General features: G+C 50.1%; 1 protein-coding gene across 3 annotated transcripts in view; it reads right to left on the bottom strand.

The window, feature by feature from the left end:
- Positions 1-1,561: 1,561 nt before the first annotated feature.
- The window catches only part of MORN5 (MORN repeat containing 5), a 27,961-nt gene continuing 11,350 nt past the window's right edge, over positions 1,562-18,172 (bottom strand). For all 3 annotated transcript variants that reach the window (XM_023755959.1, XM_006091125.3, XM_023755960.1), the window contains one exon: positions 1,562-1,766. In XM_023755959.1, coding sequence (XP_023611727.1) covers positions 1,687-1,766 — 80 coding nt within the window. In that variant the 3' untranslated portion in view covers positions 1,562-1,686. The remainder of the gene's footprint in view (positions 1,767-18,172) is intronic.

Here is an 18,172-nt window from a genome sequence, read left to right as displayed (position 1 = left end):
GAGAATTTGATACATTGATGTGAAGGGAGCTAGGGCTTGAACTTGGGCACAAGTCCGGGTCTCATGCTGACCTCTTTGGGTTCCAGAGCCACCACGTAATCTGTAATCTGGGGAGTAAGAGAGTACCTTTCTGCTGGCTGCCATCACTATTATTATTATTATTATTATTAGCAGAACAGTTTATTCAAGCCAAAGCTCTGCAGGAGAGGAGAGGCGTGGCCTGTCTGGTGCAGAGGGTTCCCCAGCACCCTCCCACATGCCGGGCGCCATGGCCCTGCGCAGTTCCCTGTAAACCTCAGCTCAGGGTATACAAGGTCATCACCCCCTGCAGGCCCCCCCCCTTTATTTTATTAGTTGTTGCACCTCCCATCCCTGACCCTATCTCTGCCTCTTCCCCCTCCTCCAACCTATTTGTCAAATGTTGACTTAGATATATATCTTTGAAAATAGTTTAGTTTTGTGTGTGTGTTTGCATGAATGGATATAATTTCTTTTTTCAAAACCCAGTTTGGAACTCCCCAGTAGAGCTCCACCCTATCACTCTACTGAGGTGTTATTGCACCAGAAGAGAGAGGTCACCTCCCAAGACCCCTCTGTGATGTAGCTGAGTGGGCCCAAGCTGCCCTCTGACTCCTGACTCTGCCCCAGCACGCCACCTCTGGCTCCCTAGTTTGAGGGCCAGTTTCCTGGCTCCACCGAGTCCTCCCAGGCCTGACTCCCTCTTGGGCAGCTCCTGGTGAGCCATGGGACAAGGCACAGGAACCTGCAAGATCCAGCAGCCTCTAAGGAGGGACAGTTATACAAAGATCCAGGATGCTTGTGGCCCTAGAACATGTCCCTGCTTCCTCTTCTGGCTGTCAGCTGGCATGTGGTCTCTTGGGGGGTGATTTTGAGGAATAATTACTCTGTGCACAGCTAACAAATTGTTCTTTAAAGCAAGCACACATTGAACACCTGTTAAGTGACAGCTCCTTGGATTATCTCGTTCAATCCACACAGCTACCCTATTGTTTGTAGCATCATTATACCCATTTTACAGATGATGAAACAGGCTCAGAGAAGTGAAGTGACTGGCCCAAAATTACATGATACCTATGGTTGAGCTGGGATTTAAATATAGGTGTGTATGATGCCAAAGCTGCATTTGTTCTATAGCACCGCACTGATTCTGGGCTTGGGCATGAGGCTCAAATGGAGCAGCTGCCAGAGGGAGAGGCAGCCCTTGGGTAATCATTCCTGGGCCTACCCAAAGGTACCAGCTGAGAGTCTGGGCACAGTCATCCCATTCTATTGCCCTGTGAGACCAAGACTGGTAAGTCAGGCAACTCAGTATAGTAAAAAGATTCTGGACTTTGTCTTCAAAAGGACTTGGATTCAAATGCTGTTTGGCCTGGGGTAAGTCACTCAATCTCTCTGAACCTCAGATTCCCTCTCTTGAAAGCTGTTGTGAGGAGCAAAGATAATACACACACACACTACCTGCACACATTAGTTGCTCTTTCAATTACATGTATCTATTATTGTAAGGTGATGGTTCTCAAACTCCCATGTGCATAGGAAATACGCGGAAGTGCAAATGGCCTTTATTCCCGAGTCAAGTTCAGGTTCTTGAACTACAGTCTGCCACCAGGGCCAGCCGATGCCAGTAGAGCAGAGGGAAGCCTCTGGCCGAGGTGGCTACAGAGCTCACAGCGTGGGCCTGTGACCCACAAACTCGTCCCAGCCCTTCCGACACGTCCGGATAATCCACTCATGCTCATCGTCATCTGCAAGGGAAGAGGAAGAGCTGGTCATCGCTGGGGCTCACGGGGCCTTATCTACCCCGGGAGACCCTCAGGTGGGGTCTTGGGATGTGGGTGAATTCCATCCAGCACCCCGGGGTGGCCTTGGTGGCCAGTCTCTTTAGCCAGCTCTGTGTTGGGAAGGAACAGACCTTTCACTAACAATGGATCCTTCAGTTGCCTGTGACTGCCTGGTCTTGGGGGAACTGAACACAAAAGGGTTATAGCTGGTGGATGCTGCTGATGGAGGTAGGAGTGACACAGGCCACTCTAGGCTGGGCGGCCTAACAGGTACTCACAGGGTAGCTCCCTCCGGCATCTGCCTAGTCTGACATCCATAAACAGCACCCCCAGGATGGTCCAGGCCCTGCTGGCTGTACTGGGAGCCAGAGCCTTCGGATCTTAGTTTCCGTTCTGGACCCTTCCAAGTACCTGTGGTTCCCAGGGGGCTGACACCCTCTGTTTAATCAGATCCGTTCAGTGGGGAATGGAGAGCATCTGATGTTCGTGAAGGCCCAACAAGTGTTTATCTCCCTTAACTTAATCCCTGTGACCAAATGACCGCAATGATCCCACTGTTCTGCAGATGGACAAACAGGCTCAGAAAAGTCGAGCCACTTGTCCACAGCCAGCGTTAGTGTGTGGAAAGCCCGAATTTCCACCTCGGGCTGTTTGACTACAAGGCCTGACCTGTTTTCTAAACCTGAGAGAGCGCTGAGCAGAACACATTCTTCAGCCCACAGTCCACCACCATCATCTCTCTATTCCAGGCCCCTCTGCAGACTGACTTGATTTTTATTTTTCTCCTTATCCCCCGCCCCCAACCAGACCTAGCCCCTCCCCAACCACGACAGAGACTCGAATGGTGGGATATGACCCTTAAACATGCATGCAGCTCTGTAAAATATGTACGGTGGTTTTGTGTGCGTATGTGGTTTTAATTTACACAAGTGGCATTGTGCTGTGAATTTCATTGTCTTAGTTTTTTCACTCAGTGGTACATTTTCAAGATCTATTCTTGTAGCTACACATACATCTAGTTCGTTGCTTCTTGTGTTTATGCTGCTGAGTCGGCTCTGACTCCTGGCGACCCTGTGAATGAGTGAGGGTCACAGTGTCGTCCTCAGTAGCCCTGCTCAGCTCCTGTAGACTCACGCCCGTGGCTTATTTCATGGAGCCAATCCATCTCGTATTTGGTCTTCCTCTTTTCCTGCTGCCTTCTGTTTTTCTCAGGATTATTGTCTTTTCCAAAGAACCCTGCCTTCTCATGATGTGCCTGATGTAGGACAGCTTCAGGTTGGTCATTTTTGCCTCCAGTGATGTTTTAGGCTTAATTTGCCCTAGGACCCACTGCTCACCAGCGCTCCCCTACAATACTATATTTCAAATGAATCCTTTTTTTTTCCCTGTCAGTCTTCTTCACTGTCCATCTTTTGCTTCTGTACATAGTAATTGGGAATGTGAGGGGGTGGATGGTCCTAGCCTTTGTCTCTAATGACACATCTTTGCTCTTGGTGATCTTTCTTAATTCTTCTATTGCATGGCTTTTTTTTTTTAAACTTGGGCCTAATATTCCACAGTGGGCTTCCATCACATTTTACTATCCATCCTCCCAGTGTTGGACATGCAAGTTGCCCCCAGCTTCCGTTACCAGGAATAATGTTGGGATAAACGTTCTTGGGCACATCCCTTCATGGACATGTGGGAGAACTTCCCTGGGTTACACTCCATGAGAAGTGTCATCGAATCGTACACATGCTTCATTCACCAGACTCCCAACTAAGGCCTGGTAGCACCACGCTGTCTGCCTGCTGTCCCTCCCTCATTCCTGGTTCCCCCTGTGCCTGGCACTGGGGACAAGGAGAACTACCCAAACCCCTGCCCTCAGGCAGTTCTCAGAGCTACAGCTCTTGCCTAAGAGAAGGGAGGATAGGATGACCCATCCTCCTTGAGTGACAAATGGCGGTAGCTGGAGAACCAGGGGACTCCCTGAGAGTTAAAACAAAAATCCTGCCCTCCGAATCAGATCCCCCTGCCCACCGTCCTCTGCTGTGGAAGCACCATGTCCAAGATCAGGGAGAAGGAGGCATACTGACAGCCTTCTGTGTGCTTTGTGCTTTACAAACACCAGATCTCATTGATTCTGTGATCGCCCAATAGGGCAGGGGAGATGCCCCCCCCATTTTGTAGAGGGGATGAGCCTTGTCCTAGGTCTGTATCCACTGGAATTCAAACCAAGGCTCATCAGACCCCAAAGCCTGACTTCCCACTCCAAGGCAGAAGTGATGGTGCTGGAGGGTGAGTCTGCCCCCATCCCCACCCCCACCCCCACTATTTCTTCATAAGTGGGCTAAGGAAAAAGGCTGGCTGTCCGGCATGCTTGGAAGACTGCCCTAAGCAACTAGTGGGCCTCAGTTTCCCCTGGGGAGGCTGCCTGGGAATCTGAGTGTGGCTGCCAACCTCGGGGTGGGGGTGGGGGGAGAGTGGCGGCACACAAGGAGTTAAGCGCTGGTGAAGCCCACTTTTGCCACCACACGAGCAGCCTGGTTGGTAATTATAGTTCTGAAGTCTCCAGGCTATTCGAATCAGTGCAGCTGCAACCTCTTCAGTGGTAACCCCTGAAACCAGACAAACCGGGAGTATTGTGCGGAACCGGTCCTCGGCCCCTCCCTGATCGTTACAAATTGACAGCAATGGACTTAACAGCCCTCTTCACTACCCCTTTCACTCTCTACCTGGCTGCACAGCCACCAATTTGAATCGCAGATGCCTCCCCTCCCGGCAGCTGCTCACCAACCCTCCCTCCACCTCCCTGGCCCGCAGAGGCTCCAGGCCCTGCCACGCCAGGGTGAGGCATCCCAAGCACATTTCATCAATATTTAAAATGGAATTAAACCTGCCGCTTTGATTAACGCCTCCCAGATCCCGGGAGTTGTGATTACTATTTTGCAAATTGCAATTGTTGGAATATGTTAATATGATTGTCTGAGAACATCTTCACCTTCTCAGATAATTTCTCCCCTTTTGGGCAGGAGGGGGGAGAAGAGGGGGAAAATGATGGGGGAAAACACCCCACAAACTCTTTAATCAATTGTAAATTATTACCCTTGGTACAACTGCTGGTGGTTCAGAGGGAGGAGGAGGGAGATTTCTGGTTCGGTGCATTTATTTTGAAAAGTTTTGCCCCCCCCCCCCCCCGGTTGGCCCAGTAATTCCACTATGGGACGCTATCCTGAGGGAATAATCTATTTAGAATCAAGAAAACTGAAATAAGCTACGTTTCTAAAAACAGCTGAGTGATTACTTTGTCATATATTCATTCATTTAACAAATTATTTCCAAACACTAACTATGTGCTAGGCATTGAGTTAAATTGGGGAGCGGGGTGGAGGAGGGGGACACTGAGTCACGTGAGGGGATATTTAGCAGCAATTGAAAATATATGGCTATGAAGTCTGTATTGCAACATAGGAGAAATTTTTTTTATATGATAAGTGAAAAAGAAAGGTGGGAAGAGGCAAGACACAAAATTACATAGTATAATCTGTGTACTAGTAAAAACTGAGCACAGGAGAAAAATTAAAAATAATAAACTGAATGTGAATAATAGTCAGCTCTGAGCAGTAGGACTAGAAAGGTTCTTCTATTTTTGGTATTTCCAAGTCTCTCATTAAAGTGTTTCGACAGCCAAAACCGGTTTGGCTCAGTGGATAGAGCGTCGGCCTGCGGACTGAAGGGTCCCAGGTTCGATTCCGGTCAAGGGCATGTACCTGGGTTGCAAGCACATTCCCAGTGGGAGATGTGCAGGAGGCAGCTGATCGATGTTTCTCTCCCATCGATGTTTCTAACTATCTATCTCTCTCCCTTCCTCTCTGTAAAAAATCAATAAAATATATTTAAAAAAAAAAAAAAGAAAAAACTTAAAAAAAAAAAAAATAAAGTGTTTCGACAGTAGGAAAAAACAAAAATAATTATTGGCTTTTTTCCTACCCTCCAATTTAATGCCTTGGTAATTTCATGCATTTTTAGTAATTGAAATAAAATATTTGTAGGTTCCTCAAAATGCCAATAGGGTGCTTGAACCTCTAAACAGTAAAAAGACCCAGCATAAAGATGTTGATAACAAGGCATAAAATCGGAGACTAGGCAAATCTCCTGTAGAAGAAGTCCAAGTAACTTATGGGAATATGCTACCTTCAAGGAGATGGAACATAACCCCACTTCTTAAGTGTGGGCTGCATAGCGACTTCCTCCCAAAGAGGACAATCTAGAAAGGGAGTAAAAAAAATGACAGTGGAGAAACCTGACAAGCACACCTCAGCCAGGTGGTCAAGGTCAACACCAACAGTGATCAGCCCTATGGACAGTGTGTAGCCTTGATATGATGTGATGCAAATGGCACATTATCTCTCTTGTCCAAAGGCTTGACTCAGGCATTCTTCACGTTTGGATCTGACTGCTTTGGGGGCAGAAATATTTCTCTATCTCCTTCTGCAGCTTTAGAAGGGACCTTGCTGCCACCTGCATATACCCACCTCCTACCTCCCACCCAATGGGCCTCACCAGTCATTAGGAGAATTGGGCTTCTTATAGAAAAGAAAAGGAGCCTGCTGCCAGAGACCCCAGATCTGACCACAGGCTCCCCTCTGAGAAGCCTTCCCTGAAAAGGCTCTCTGCTCCTTCGCCTGGACTTCAAGGCCCTCCAGATCTTCCTGCTTCCGAGCCTGCCACCCTCCCCCACTCGCCTCTCACTGTGAAATGCAGCCACCCTAAGGTCCTGCAGTCCCCCTGGGTACATGCTCACCAGCGCCTCTGGGCCTTTGTACATGCTGTTCCTCACTGGGGAACACCCTTCCTTTCAGGACCTGGTTCAGGTGCAAGGCCTCCCTTTTCTGGGCCTTAGTGTGTATGTAAGTAAAGAAAGACCTAAGCGAGAATATAACAATTGTGGTATGTTTTACACTTGTACAAATTAATGCTTTTAACACTTGGAGTGCGGGAAACGAGTTAAGTCGGCTCGCGTGAATTGCGCGTACTCCGCGGGAGCCGTCTTTAACTCGGTTCATATAGATTTGCGGTGGAGTGCGGGAAACGTGTAAACTCGGGCCGATTGTAACTGCATATTACCAAATATTTGTTTGTAATCCACCCTTTTGGTGGATGGAACAAAACCAAAAGACAGAGCCATCTTATATTTTGGCGGGAAATTCACCCGCACTCCAATTAACATAAGCAACCAAATGTAATATAAGAGCGTTATTTCAGTATTTCTTTCAAAGAAGTATAAATCCACAGTGCACTAGAGGCCGTGTGACCAGGAAAGGGGGTGTGAATTTAGAGTTGCCTGATGAACAGGATTTCCTTTTAGTCCTGTCACAATCCAAACTGAAGGACCCTCATGAATGTGTGTGGCTGGAGCCCTGCCCTCCTGGCTGTTCTCCGCCCCCATGGACCCTGCTTGGATGTCACCCTCCCTGACCCAGTCACAGCCACCGCCGCTGCCACCACCACGGGGCAGCCACATCTGATTCACTTCAGGTCCTCAGGCCCCAGCACAGGTCTGGTACTTAAAATGTATCCAATAAACATATGATGAATGAGTGGATAAAGTAATGTACATTTGGGGACATAAAAGTAATAGGGTTATTACCCTGTGGGATTTGGACAAATGGGGAAGAATTTCTTCCCCTCCCTCAGCAAACGGAGCTTCTGAGGGCAGAGCACATGCCAGGGCCGCCAGCTGCTGTTTCCTTTTCTGACTTGAGGCCACAGATTGAGCAGCCCAACCGCACCAGGAGGATGGGTTGTCTGGGCTCATACCTGGGCGCCAACCACACTCAGCAAGCTCAAAGCCCTGGCGGGCCTGGGGCCTGCCTCACAGTGAGGGTGGGAGGGGCAGGCCTGCACAGGCCCCTGCGTGGGGCCCAGGTCACCCAGGGTGTCATTAGTGCAGTCTGCAGGTCAGCGGGCCGGTGGGAAAGGAGCGAGTCTGAAAATCTCACAACAGATGCAAGGCAATATCAGCCCCTAGCTGGCTGGCAGGGAGGCAGTGTGGCATGATGGATAAGAGCCCAGGCTGGGGCATGAGCTTGCAGCACCTCTCTGGGTCTCTTCCTCATCTATGAAGGAGCCTGCCTGGAAGGTTCCTTGTGAGGAGCAAGTGAGATCATTCCTCAAAAGTGCCCAGCACAGTGCTTGGTGTACAGGAAATGCTCCAGGCCAGAAGGAAAGGCAAAAGTTGTCTCTGCAACGTGGATGTCAGGGCCCGCGTGACAGCACAGCCCGGCCTGGGAGTTCTGGGTCCTACCGAGTCCTGTCGCCAACTTTCTTGGCGACCTTGGACAAATCCCTCTCCCTCACTGAGCCGGGCTCCCTGTCTCTACGGCGGCTTTAACCAGCCCTCCCGCAGAGGGCAGGGTGAGGACTGGTCGAGATGAATAGCACGAGGGGGGCACTCAGGAAGTGGGAGCTAGGGTCATCACTTTGACGGGTCTTTGATTCCCACCCTGGATGCCTCTCAGATCTTGAGAGACTCATCAGAGCACCCCTGGGACTTCTGGTTCCCTGTGGGGAAGGAGGAGGCCTTTACACAAGGATCATCATCCTAAGGATGAAGAGCGGCAGCTCAGCTAATGGTTTTTGTTCAAAGCAAGGTGGGCAGGCCGGGGCAGGCAAGCCCAGAGAGGGCAAACGGGCGGATTCAAGTGCCCGGGACCCACAAGCTGATTCTGCTACCTCTTGAGCCAAGCACACCTTTGAGCCAAGCACACCTGCGGTCACCAGGGCCATGCAGCTCCCACCCTGGGTGGGGTGGGGCGGGAAAGGGAGGACACCTACATGAAACAAGGCGTCTAGCTTTGGGGGAAGGGCAGGGCTCACTCCGGCCCAGCTCCTAGGAGGCGCCCAGCTCTGTGGGCAGAGGGTCGTGTCTGTCCTCTCCTCAGCGAGTGAGATGGGGTTGTCCCCATTTAAGATGAGGAAACTGAGGCTTAGAGGGTGAAACAATTCACCCACCTCATTCCACCAGGGCAGAAAGTGTGCTGGCGCACAATTCACACTCAGGGAGTCTGTGCATGGGCACACACGGGCATGTTTCCAAATGGGTGAACGCGTGTGAGAACCTCAGGGTGGTGTGTGTGCAAGTGCAAATAGGTGTGTCCTGTGAGTGTGCAAGTGGTGGTTCTGAGGTGAAGCGGAGAAAGTGCGCGCATGGGAATGGCCAGCGTGTGTGACACGCAGCGTGTGGCTGGCGGGGGCAGTGTGTGAGCGCCTGAAGTCTGAGTGTGTGTGTGACCAGATGCCGAGGGAGGAGGCACATCCAACCCGCAGGGATGGCTCCGTGCTCATCCAAACTGCCAGGCGGACAGGCTCTGGGGAAGGAGGCTCTGGCGTGGGGGCTGCACTCCTGTCCTGGGGTCAAGACCTCTGTGTGAACCGTGGCTCCAAGCCACATGGGAGGTACACAAATGCAGCACCCTGGCCTGTGGACAGGTGCCCATCCCCGAAGCCCAGCCACACCCTCTGTGCAAATGCAGGGCTCCGTGAGCTGGTGGGGCGAGGTCAGGTCCCGAGCGAGGACCAGGGCCTGAAGTGAGGGTGGCCACACCCTCGTCACAACTCCCAACAAGAAAGAAGCTTTGAACTTGGATGGCAGTGGTGGTGGCCAGAGGCCAAGACCACAGCATCACCAGTATTGACTGGGTTTGTTGTCTGGGCACAGCCTGCCCAAAAAAAGCGAGGGGGGTGGGCACTTAGGACTGCTCTTGCTTTCCCCTGCAAAGGAGCATCGTCTGGGTGTGGTGAGTAAAAGGTGGATTAGCCCCGGCTGCTTCGCCCACTGGGAACCAGAGGTGCAGGGTGCAGCGCCCACAAGTTTTTCAAGGCCTGGGCAAATATAAGAGGCTTGGAAAATGATTGGCTCTAAAATAAAGGGAATCTGTAAAGCTGAACTTACTAAATGTTATAATTAATGCATTCAGGCTTAATTAATTATTAAAGTTAGAAATCAAAACAATTTTATTACACTTGAAACCAATTTGGAGGCTTGGTTTCCTCAAGAATTCTCCAGTGTGCACATGGCTCTTCAGAAATCCCAGCCGGTTGTTAAAGTCTGGTGGTCACACAATTTACCAAGCAAAGTTTAAAAAATCCTTTTGAAGTGTGAAAGCAAAAAATCACATTGAATGTGGTAGTGTGGATATGTTTGGTTTAAAAACGCTGAAACGATTGGGGTGTGGCCTCCAAGGTCAGATCCAGGGCTGGATTAGGGCTGTGGCTGGGGAGGGCTGAGTCTGGGCAAGGACTATGGCCACCAGGTAGTAGGAAGCATTTCCATGTCCAGGTGCCATGCCCTGCACTCGGCAGGCCTGACCTCATGCAATCCTCATAAACACCTCCCTCACAGGCACAGCTCGGGTTGTCCCAGACGAGAGTTTGGGTCCTTTAGTTGGTGGGTAAAGGGAAAAGTGTGCATCGTCATGACGACCCTTGGGAGTCTCTTAGGAAGTGTGCAGTCATCTCATTGAATCCGCAGTCGGTATTCTGACATTGTTGGAACAGTTATTTCTGCGATTGAGGTCCAGATGCAGACCACGTTGGTAAAACATACATATCCTCAAATACTAGAGTCATCTTGAGTGTGGCAAGGTGCTCACGTGACAGGAGGCATAGCGGGCCCAAGACCAACGGAATCATGTCTCCCCACACTCACTCCAGAGCGAGTGTGTGCTGGGGGGGGGGGGGGAGAGGTAAAGTCACCAACATCAGCACCGCTGTTGCTATTCTGCTTGCTTCCCCAGTCCCCACTGTTATTTTTCAAGCACTCATAACTGAGTTTGCAGGCCCTAAACACACTCATGATGCCACTGCACACAGGCAGCTCTGGGAGCAACCTGCCGAGGCCGAGGTCACTCGCTTGGCCTGACTCTGACCTCTGCTCCCTTCTGCCCCCGCTTTCCAGCTGGGTGTGGATGATGGCCCGAAGGGCAGAGGCCTGGCTGTTGGGACCTCTGTCTTCCTGCTGGCAGAAGCTGCGGGCTGAATTAAGGCTGGGGCAGTGAGACATTGGGGCTCAGTGAAGGTCTGTGTCCGGGGAGATCCAGAACAATGCTGAGGGTTGGGGAGAGAGTGGGGACCTGCAGGCCTCCAGTCCAGTCTTTGAATCAAAAGCAGGTGGGTGGAGGTCAGAGGGCAGTTTGTCAAGGTGACACTGGCTCCTCCCTTTGGAGCATGGAGTTAAGGAAGCCCCTTCTCAACCAGCACCCCCACACCAGGTGTAAATAATGGCAACTGTGATCGCTGATGTGCATTAAGCTCCTCATGGACCAGGCACGGCTCTCCCTGTGCCCCCTGCATCATCTCAGTGGTGCTCACCACAACTAGGAAGGTCCTAGTTCTACCCCCACTTTTCAGATGAGGAAACTGAGGCTCAGAGAAGTTAAGAGACTCGCTCAAGGTCACACAGCTGGCAAATGGCGGAGCTGGGATCTGGTGGCAGATCTGGCTGTCTCTAAAGCTGGCCCCTGACCACGCCTGCCTCTCCTGCCCCGAGGTCTAGCAGGGCTCTCAGCCAACTGCTTTGACTCCCAGAGCTTCGGCTGAGGAGGCTGAGGGAGAGAGGTGTGACTTCTGCCCCTGCGCCCTGGCCTGGCATTCACTTCTGTGAAAGGAGACAAAACACCGCTGCAGTGCTGGCCTGGGTTGACTCCAGCCACGGAAGGGGAAGCTGTGTCCTCTGGATGCCTCGAGGAGGCTGAGGAGGCTGCCATAGGGGGCGGGGCACGGGCTGTTACCAGAATCCGATGGGCACAGGCTGGAAGGGGAATTTCCAGGAGGGCAAGGGGCAATTCCCGCAGGTCAGGCAGGGAGAGGCAGCAAGCGGGGGCGGGCGGTTATTCCTGGAGCAAAGATCCTGGACGGGCTGATGCCACCCTCTGTGAGCAAAATTCTCTCCCTGGGTTCAAGTGCACTTCTCTGGGGAGGGCCATAGCTCTGCCTGGATTCTCAAAGAGGTTCCTGACCCAGAAAAGGCCACAGCACACCTTGTTGGTTCAGAGCGTGGCCTCTGGTGTCAGAGAGACCTGGTTCAAATGCCAATTCCTCCTTTCAGTAGCTGCATCCGTCAGTAAATAACTTACTTTCAGATCCTCAGTTTCCCCTCAGTTTGAGGGATAGTGATAGATTCCTGAGAGGACTGGGAAGGGATTGAGTCCCTGGCACTGTGGAGGGACTCATCCTCTTCCTTTGTACCCCCTTTGCTTGTCGCCGATGCCCAAGCGTGCTGGCGGGAGGTGTGATCGGTGCGGGCATTTTACTTGGCAGTTACAAGTGGGATATTATCCCTCACAAAGCCTTCATTATGGCGCTGCTAACAATACCACAGATAAGGCAGGGACGCTCCTGCCTGCCAGCCTCCAGGTGATTATACATTTAGGTAAATTGCCTTTTGTCTTGCTGAGAGAGGACAGCGGGAGGGGCTGTGCGGGAGACTCGCTGGGCCTTTTTTCCGGAACCCACAAGGGAAGCCTGGAGGCAGACAGGTTTGCAGAAGGAGGCCTGGCTGGCAGTGGGAAAGCGGGGCCCAGCCCGGCTGTCCTGCAGGCAGGCTGTGTAAGGTCAGGCAGGTGTTTTGTCCTCTCTGGGTCTCCAGTGTCTCACCTACAAGGTGAAGGCAGTGGCTTCAAGATGAAAGGAGTCTGGGTTTGTTGGTGGCATGGAGAGACCTTCTTTTTCTTTGGCCAGTTTGAGCAATAAAGTAGGCAGAGAACTCTAGAGAGAAAGAGTGCCTGCCCTGTGGCAATCTTATAGTCCTGGGGTCTTGTTGTGTGTCTGAGCTCTAAGGAAAGTGCTCGCTCTGGTCTTTCTTTCATTAGTAAACTCCAGCTTCTCATTCAGAACCAGCTAAACGTCATCTTCAGCTTTGAGTCAACTGGACCTGGGTTCCAAGTCCAGCTCTGCCGCCTATAACCTGTGTGACCCTGGGCGACGCATTTCACCCCACCTCCATTTTGTCATCTGGACAGTGGAAATGCTGTAATCAAGACCACTACTTCACAGCATTGCTGTGAGGACTAGGTGAGACAAAATAAAATACAATATGGGAAGTGCTCAAGCCAGGGCCTGGGACATAGTAAGTACTCAGTAATGCTGACGGTTAAACTGCCCTGCTTTGTCACCGGCCATAAACTATGGGCGCCTTTGAGTATCAGTAGATCCATGTCTTCACTCCCATGCTAATGGCTGCATTGCATTTGATGCTAAGAACATACCATCTATTATTCAATCAGTTCCCTCCTGTTGGGCATTTGAGATGTTTCTGGTTTTCAACTGTTGAAATAATCCCAGAGAAACTTCAGAGGACCACATGCTCTTCCATTTCTGGGGGTTCACTCTGCAGCTTCTCTCCGGCTGGGTGGGAGCAGAGAAAAGCCACTGGGAGCACCATGCCCTGCCTCTGTAGACAGGCGATCCTGGAGCTAGCCTGGCCAAGTGGAAAGAGGAAAACCTCTCGGAGCAGGGGAGCCCGATTGGGGATCCCACTTCCTGCCAAATTTCCTGGGGAAATTCTTTAACCCCACAGAGCCTGTTTCCTCCTTGGTCAGACAGGGATCATGCCAATATTCCCCTCCCCCTCAGCTGAGTGTCCCCTGCATGGCAAATGCTCAGTCAGTGTCGACTCTCACCACATCATGATCTTCATCCTCCTTCTCCATCTGTCCTCACCGGGTGAAGCTGGAGTTACCTCCCAAAAACAGCAAATCCCACAGGCCATGGGGGTCACTCTTGGGACCCCAATTCACACCGTTTCTTCCCATTGTCCATTTAACTGAGCACACATTCAAAGGAGGCTTGCGATTTGATTTTAAATTCTGTCTGGAACCCACAGGTTCAAGCGCAGAGGGGCCCTCTCTGCAAATAATCACTCGTATGTGATATTTTTAAGAAGCCAAATCCATTGTTTCTGATTGAAGGAAAGTTGGTGCTATTTTGAAGAGCAGCACGATTAAGATTAAGCGGTGGCGTTATCTCTTTAACCATCGAATTACACGCTGTTTGAAAGATTTGTGAGCTCTAGGACATTTGCCAGATGTGCTTGATTCGACATTTCAGACAACAAAGGGGATAATGTTGGCGGGAATCTTAACGGCATTTCTGATGATCAGGATATTCTTTGAGGCTGGTACTGAGACCTTTCGGGAAAGAATTTCAGCTTTTACATAAACTAATTTGGGATGCTCACTCTCTGTCTTCCACAAAGCAAATTTAGTTCATTGTTAGTTGTATATGTTAAAATGGTTATGAGGGTTTTTTCCTTTGAATATTAATAATGTGCCTTTCAGCTGAGACACTCGCCTGGGGTGTCATTAATTGCGGGGAGGGAGTAAGGATTAGTGGCGCAGTTATTCTGTAAGTGATTTCTGCTAGTAGCATTGAGGCAAGCAACAGCTACACGAAGAGATGTGTGTGCAAGCTGCCAACAGCTCTGGCTTAGCCTTCCGGGAGGAATAAAGGTGGTGGTGGTGGGGGGGGCGGGGTAGAGAGGAAAGGGGCAGAGTCCATTTCTCAATTTCCCACCATATTAAAGGTAATTATCCCAAATACCCTAAGCACTTCCTTATTGGCCTGCACCCTTTATAAAATATGGTAGCATTTCGGTTTGGGAACTGTTTTTATCTTACGACTCTAAAATGGACCATTGCATTCATTTAGGAACATTGCTGTGGTCCCACTGGGTGCCAGGATCTGTGTTTGGTGAAGGAACAACTGTGAGTGAGTCATGTCTAGGAGCGGAGGTAGCCGAGGAAAAAATAAACTACAGAACACAGCTGACAAGGAGAATGATAAGAACAGAGTTGGGACCAAGTTTGGTTTGACTCTGACTGTCACCAGCCATGTGATGAGGAGCAGGTTATTAACCTAGCTGAGACCAGGTGTCCAGTGCAAACGACCCACTGGGATGGTAGAAAAAAGCAGAGATAAGCAGGTAAGGTGCTTAGCAAAGGCCACACAAGGATCCCCCACAAGGACCATTCCTTTCCCTGCTGCATTTCCCTGAGCCGTGGATGAGAGCCGCTGGTTTGAGAACTCTGATACTTAAGCTTTCAAGCTTTTTGACGTGCAGAGAAATATACAGTCATATTCTGTATAACAATGTTTCGGTCAACCATGGACGGTGGTCCTATCCTATATAATAAAGAGCTAATATGCTAATTAGACCGGACGGCGGAACAACCAGTGGGCAGGGCCACGGGGCTGCGAGGCCTGAGCCCCTTGCACGAATTTCATGCATCAGGCCTCTAGTAAGATTATAATGGGGCTGAAAAATTCCCATCATTTAGTGACATCATCGCCCGTGTAAAAGGTCGCAGTGCAACACATTCCTCATGTGTTTGTGGTGATGCTGGTGGAAACAAACCCACTGTGCTAATTATATAAAAGTATAGCAGATGCAATTATGTATGGTATGTAATTCTTGATAATGATAATAATGACTATGTTACTGGCTTATGTATTTACTGTACTTTTTATCATTATTTTAGAGTGTACTCATACACCTCATGTTTACCATGTCTCTTGATTGCATTATTTTCTCCTGTGACTGATTCAATCTGCATTGTTTTGTACAGTAATATGCTGTACAGGCTTGTAGCCTGGGAGCAATAGGTTATACTATACAGCGTAGGTGTGTGGTGGGCTAGACCATCTAGGTATACGTTAAGTGCACTCTGCAATGTTGGCACAACGGTGAAATCACCTAACAATGCATTTCTCGGAATGTATTCCCTATTGTTAAATGGCACATGACGATAATGGGTTGTTTTTATTACTCAAAATAATGCGTTGCCTATTATGTGCCAGGGGCTGAATTTTATATAATTTGTTGAAGAATATGAGGGACTTGTGGGCAGGTCCTCTGCTCGCCTGCCTGCTTTCATAATCAGCTCTGAGTCATGGGACCTGTGTGAGGTGCCAGGGACCCAGTGATGAATCAGACATAGTCATATAATCATAGTCATAGTCATATAATCCCTGCCCTCAGGAAGCTCCCACTCAAGTGGGGAGATTGGCAAATAAAGCTACTTCTGTCACAGGCTAAGTGCCATTAGTGAGGCTTGTGGGGCACAAAAAAGACACACATAACCCAGAGAGAAAGGTGGAGGGGGCGAGGGAGGGAGGGACAGATTGGTTAGGGAAGGCTGCCTAGAACCATGGTCAGCAAACCGCGGCTCGTGAGCCACATGTGGCTCTTTGGCCCGTTGAGTGTGGCTCTTCCACAAAATACCACGTGCGGGCGTGCACGTACAGTGCGATTAAAACTTCGTGGCCCATGCGCAGAAGTCGGTATTTTGTGGAAGAGCCGGTATTTTGTGGAAGAGCCACACTCAAGGGGCCAAAGAGCCGCATGTGGCTCAGGAGCCGTGGTTTGCCAAGCCACAGTTTGCCGACCACTGGCCTAGAACAGTGGCCTATCAATGGCTGGCCCTGGCCCTTAGGGGGCTGTGAAATCAATTTTGCAGATAGCAACCAGCACTTTAAAAAAATAAAATACATTAGAAAATATCATAGTATATCACATGTAGAAAGAATACATACATATGTGTGCATGTGTTTGTGTGTGTACTGGGCCATGATGTAAATCTTTCCCCACTGCCAGCCAGGGTCTAAAGGTTTAAGAGTTACAGTCCCAGAGAATTCTTGCCTGCACGATCGCCAAAGTCTGGCACATTGTAGGCACTCACAGACGCTTTGGTGAGTGGAGGGATGGATTTAAATCCTCTCAGCAATCCAGCAAGCAGGAACCATCCTCCCCAGTAAGAAAGGCATTCTTGAGAACCCAGGCCTAGCAAACCCAGACTGGTCAGGCGTGCTTGCAGTTTCAGCTTAGCAGTCCTGGGCTTTCCAGTCAGGCCTAACGCCAGCTTCTCTGCCTGGGGAAGAAGCTGAGGCAGTTCCGAGAGGCTCCACAGGCAAGCAACCCTTCTTGGTGCCCCTCCCTGGTGGAATGTGCCTCAGGCCCCTGTGTTTACTCTGGGGTGGCCTCAGTCACCCGCCTCAGGCCTGCATGGCCCGCACCCCTGTGCCTCCAGGATGCCAAAAGGAAGAACTGTTTATGAGGACAGACCGGAATGCAGGGGAGAAAGGCCCTGGGGGAAATAGAAGATGGACAGAAGCCCGAATCAGTCCCTGGCAGGGTGAGTCAAGGGTAATGACTAGGTGGCCACTCACAGAGACTTCCTTTTAGTGGTTTTTCAGGACACTCCAACCTTGATTTGTCCTATAATATCAGGACCAAAATACCTCTTGGCTGCCTTTCTCCTCCATCATAGACTCTTCAGGTTGGGAGGACCCTAGAAATTACCCACCCCAATGCTCTCATTTTACAGAAAGAGGGAAGGCATTGGCCCAGGGTCAGCCAGCAGGCAGCCTGAGAGCGAGGTGGGGGAGTGGGGGCAGGACCTCAAACCCGGGTCTCTGTGCCACCACCAGGGGCATGGGGTCCTTTAGATGTCCCTCTCTTGACATCTTGCCAGAAGGATCTCCTCTCTAATTTTATCCCCTTTGATCCCTTCTCTATATGTAACCACAGAAATCTTTCTAAAGGATAAATCAGTTACTTCCCACCTGCCTGAAACCTTCCCTTGCTCCCCACGGCCCTTCATATTGCTGTCTCACCTCCAGGTGAGATGGGCCCCTAGATGTGCAGGGTTCTCCTCCATCTCTAATCCTTTCACATGCTGTTCCCTCTGCCTTTAACACTCTTCCCAACCCTGCTGCACTTGTCTGCTCTTATTTAGGTTGCACGTTAGATCTTGCTTTTCCCAGGAAACCTCCCTAGCCTGCTGGCATCCTGGGTTAAGTGTCCCTGCTAGGTTCTCTTGCAGCAACTTGGTGTTGTTTTGATCCATTTGACTGTCAGTTTCTCCTGCTTCCTGACAGAAGAGGCCATGATGCTGCTATCAGCTTCATGCAGAATACAAAGCCAGATCCATAGCAACTGTTCAATAAGTATTTGTTGACCAGACAATCATCAATGTCTGTCCCTCTCAAAACTTCCTAAGAATGGCCTTCCCTTCCCATGATGTATTTTTAAAATAAATCTTTATTGTTCAGATTATTACAGTTGTTCCTCTTTTTTCCCCCCATAGCTCCCCTCCACATGGTTCCCACCCCACCCTCTGCCCTTACCCCTCCACTGTCCTCATCCATAGGTGTACAATTTTTGTCCAGTCTCTTCCCGCACCCCCACACCCCTTTCCCCCCCAAAATAGTCAGTCCACTCCCTTTCTATGCCCCTGATTCTATTATATTCACCAGCTTATTCTGTTTATCAGATTATTTATTAACTTGATTTTTAGATTCACTTGTTGATAGATGTGTATTTGTGTCATAAT

Source organism: Myotis lucifugus, unplaced genomic scaffold (genome assembly GCF_000147115.1).
Source record: "Myotis lucifugus unplaced genomic scaffold, Myoluc2.0 scaffold_87, whole genome shotgun sequence".
In the NCBI taxonomy this organism is placed as follows: Eukaryota; Metazoa; Chordata; class Mammalia; order Chiroptera; family Vespertilionidae; genus Myotis; species Myotis lucifugus.
The sequence above is the reverse complement of the archived record's forward strand: the minus strand, read 5'-3'. Positions and strand labels throughout refer to the sequence as shown.